Consider the following 2,452-nt stretch of genomic DNA (forward strand, 5'->3'; position numbering starts at 1 on the left):
CCGTCCTCGCGCCCGCCCCTCGGTGCTGGAGGCGGGGCTGCAGAGCTCACCTGGCCGTTTGGGGTGGGACCGCCCACGACCCGGGGGAGCTGCAGAGGCGGCGGTACCCAGGGCGCTGGAGCTGAGCTTGCCCTGGGGGCTTGGCTGGAGCTCAAACCCCTCCACGGCCCCCAAGGCCTGAGCGGGGGCCCTCCCCTAGCTCCCTCCCTCCTCCTCCTCCTCTCCTTTGCTCCCTCCCTCTGAACCCACTTGCTCAAGCCGCTTCCTTCCCCAACGCCAGCGCCAGTTCCTCTCCCGTTGGGGCCCGAGAAGGGCAGCGAACACTGGACACTGGGACGTCCGCGGCGGCAGCTTGCAAGACCATGGCCCAGCCCGGAGGGGCCACGAACCGGGCACCCACGGCCTCTCTCGCGCCGACCGCGCAGAGCCTGCGGTGCGCCCCGCAGCCCCGCCCCTCGAGAGCGGACACTGGTAGCCTGGGCAGGTACTGGGGCAAAGCCGCAGCCACTGCTTCCCGGGAGCCCCCCTTCCCAGGCACGCTGATGCACTCTGGAGCGGGCTCAGGGCGCCGGCGGGTAGCGCTGCGGGAACTGCTGGGGCTGCAGCGGGCGGCTCCTGCCGGGTGGCTGTCGGAGGAGCGCGCCGAGGAGCTGGGCGGGCCCAGCGGGCCGGGCAGCAGCAGGCTGTGCCTGGAACCGCGGGAGCACGCGTGGATTCTGGCGGCCGCCGAGGGCCGCTATGAGGTGCTGCGGGAGCTGCTGGAGGCTGAGCCGGAGCTGCTGCTGCGGGGCGACCCGATCACCGGCTACTCGGTTCTGCACTGGCTGGCCAAGCACGGGCGCCACGAGGAGCTCATTCTAGTACACGACTTCGCCCTACGCCGGGGGCTGCGGCTCGACGTGAGCGCCCCAGGCAGCGGCGGCCTCACGCCCCTCCACCTGGCGGCCCTTCAGGGCCACGACATGGTCATCAAGGTGCTGGTGGGCGCCCTGGGTGCCGACGCTACGCGCCGCGACCACAGCGGCCACCGGGCCTGCCACTACCTGCGGCCCGACGCGCCTTGGAGGTTGCGGGAGCTGTCGGGAGCTGAGGAATGGGAGATGGAGAGCGGCAGCGGGTGCACCAACCTGAACAACAACAGCAGCGGCACCACTGCGTGGAGGGCCGCGAGCGCAGTGGGCGCGACGGCTGTGGAGACAAGCAGAAGAGCGGCGGCGTCGCGGACCAAGGCGAAGGACACCGCGGGCAGCCGGGTGGCGCAAATGCATGTCCTTTTCCGCCATCTGTTCCCCTCATTCCAGGACCGTTGACAGGGACAGAGACTGGAGAGCTAGGAGGGGCCGCGACGCTGTGGCGATGGCTAGGTCCTGGGTTGTCCCGGGTTCCACCGAAGGAGAGGCGCCTTGGACGCTGCTTGGGCCTGCAAGGAACAGAACATGTCGGGGTCCAACTCAGGTACTTGTCTCAGGTCTCCTGTAACCACCGGCCTGGAGGACCTGGGGACTTGGGCACCACCTCACCAAGAGAGAGTGAAGGACCAAGCTGGCCTGGCTCCGAGTTCCAAAGCTACACGACTAAGGAGTTGGGAGAAGGGATCGTGGTCTTGCTTGGGAGAGGGCAAGTTAAGCTTCCAGTGGCCATTTCTGGGCAGGCCGACGCGCAGGGTTTATTAGGAAACATTCTCTAGAAGAATGAGTTAAAATTGCATACCACCAATGCAGAGAAAATGCCTCACTCTGCCGGCCTGGCTCGGCCATTAATGGGGTCTTGGGGTGCGGGTAGAGTCAGCCTCTGACAACCTCCTCCTGAGACGACCAAGCCTTAACTGGTACTTTTTCTCATGTATCACAGGTGACTTCTTATGTATATTAAAGTGGAATATGTGTTCTTTTCACATGACAAGGCTGTCCTTTTAGTGTTTTCCCCCACCTCCCTTACTAACCACAAAGGAAGAAGCTGCATATGTTTGCAGGGTAGAGGTCACCCACCCGTGGCCATGATCTCGTGCTCCAGGGCAGGCTTTGGGCCTCCTTCTCAGAACAAATGGCCAGAGCTGTGCAGGGAAGAAGCTATTTCCCCCTTGGATCTGAGGAGAAACACACAGTTCACCTCTGTCCTGAGCTCCTTGATGGTCTGGCCTCAGGCACCAGCCTCATCCTAGAAGAGTTGTCCTATAGGGGCCTTGGGTTAGGGGGTAAAAGGCAAAAGTTTCCAAATTTACATTTCTGATATTTCCACGATGAGTCATGTAATTTACCTTGATTTGTGGCCTCTAATGAGACACACCCATGGGCACTTTTTTTTTTCCAAGATGGGGCTTTCTTCAGCTTTTCAGCAGCATTTATTTATTTATTTATTTATTTATTTATTTATTTATTTATGAAATGGAGTGCAGTGATGCAATCTTGATTCATTGCAACCTTTGCCTCCTGGGTTCAAGCAATTCTCCTGC

The 2,452-nt window shown here is 61.4% G+C and overlaps 1 protein-coding gene across 1 annotated transcript; it reads left to right on the forward strand.

Annotated features, from left to right (window-relative positions):
* Window positions 1–281: 281 nt before the first annotated feature.
* Window positions 282–1,899, forward strand: SOWAHD (sosondowah ankyrin repeat domain family member D). The gene has a single exon (XM_005594462.5). It carries the CDS (start codon window positions 363–365, stop codon window positions 1,308–1,310), a length of 948 nt encoding a protein of 315 aa, XP_005594519.1. The 5' UTR covers window positions 282–362; the 3' UTR covers window positions 1,311–1,899.
* Window positions 1,900–2,452: the final 553 nt, after the last annotated feature.

Source organism: Macaca fascicularis, chromosome X, assembly GCF_037993035.2.
Source record: "Macaca fascicularis isolate 582-1 chromosome X, T2T-MFA8v1.1".
In the NCBI taxonomy this organism is placed as follows: domain Eukaryota; kingdom Metazoa; phylum Chordata; class Mammalia; order Primates; family Cercopithecidae; genus Macaca; species Macaca fascicularis.

What these genes read in the sequence shown, in the direction of transcription:
- SOWAHD (XM_005594462.5), top strand. Translation starts at nt 363, where the DNA reads ATGGCCCAGCCCGGAGGGGCCACGAACCGGGCACCCACGGCCTCTCTC.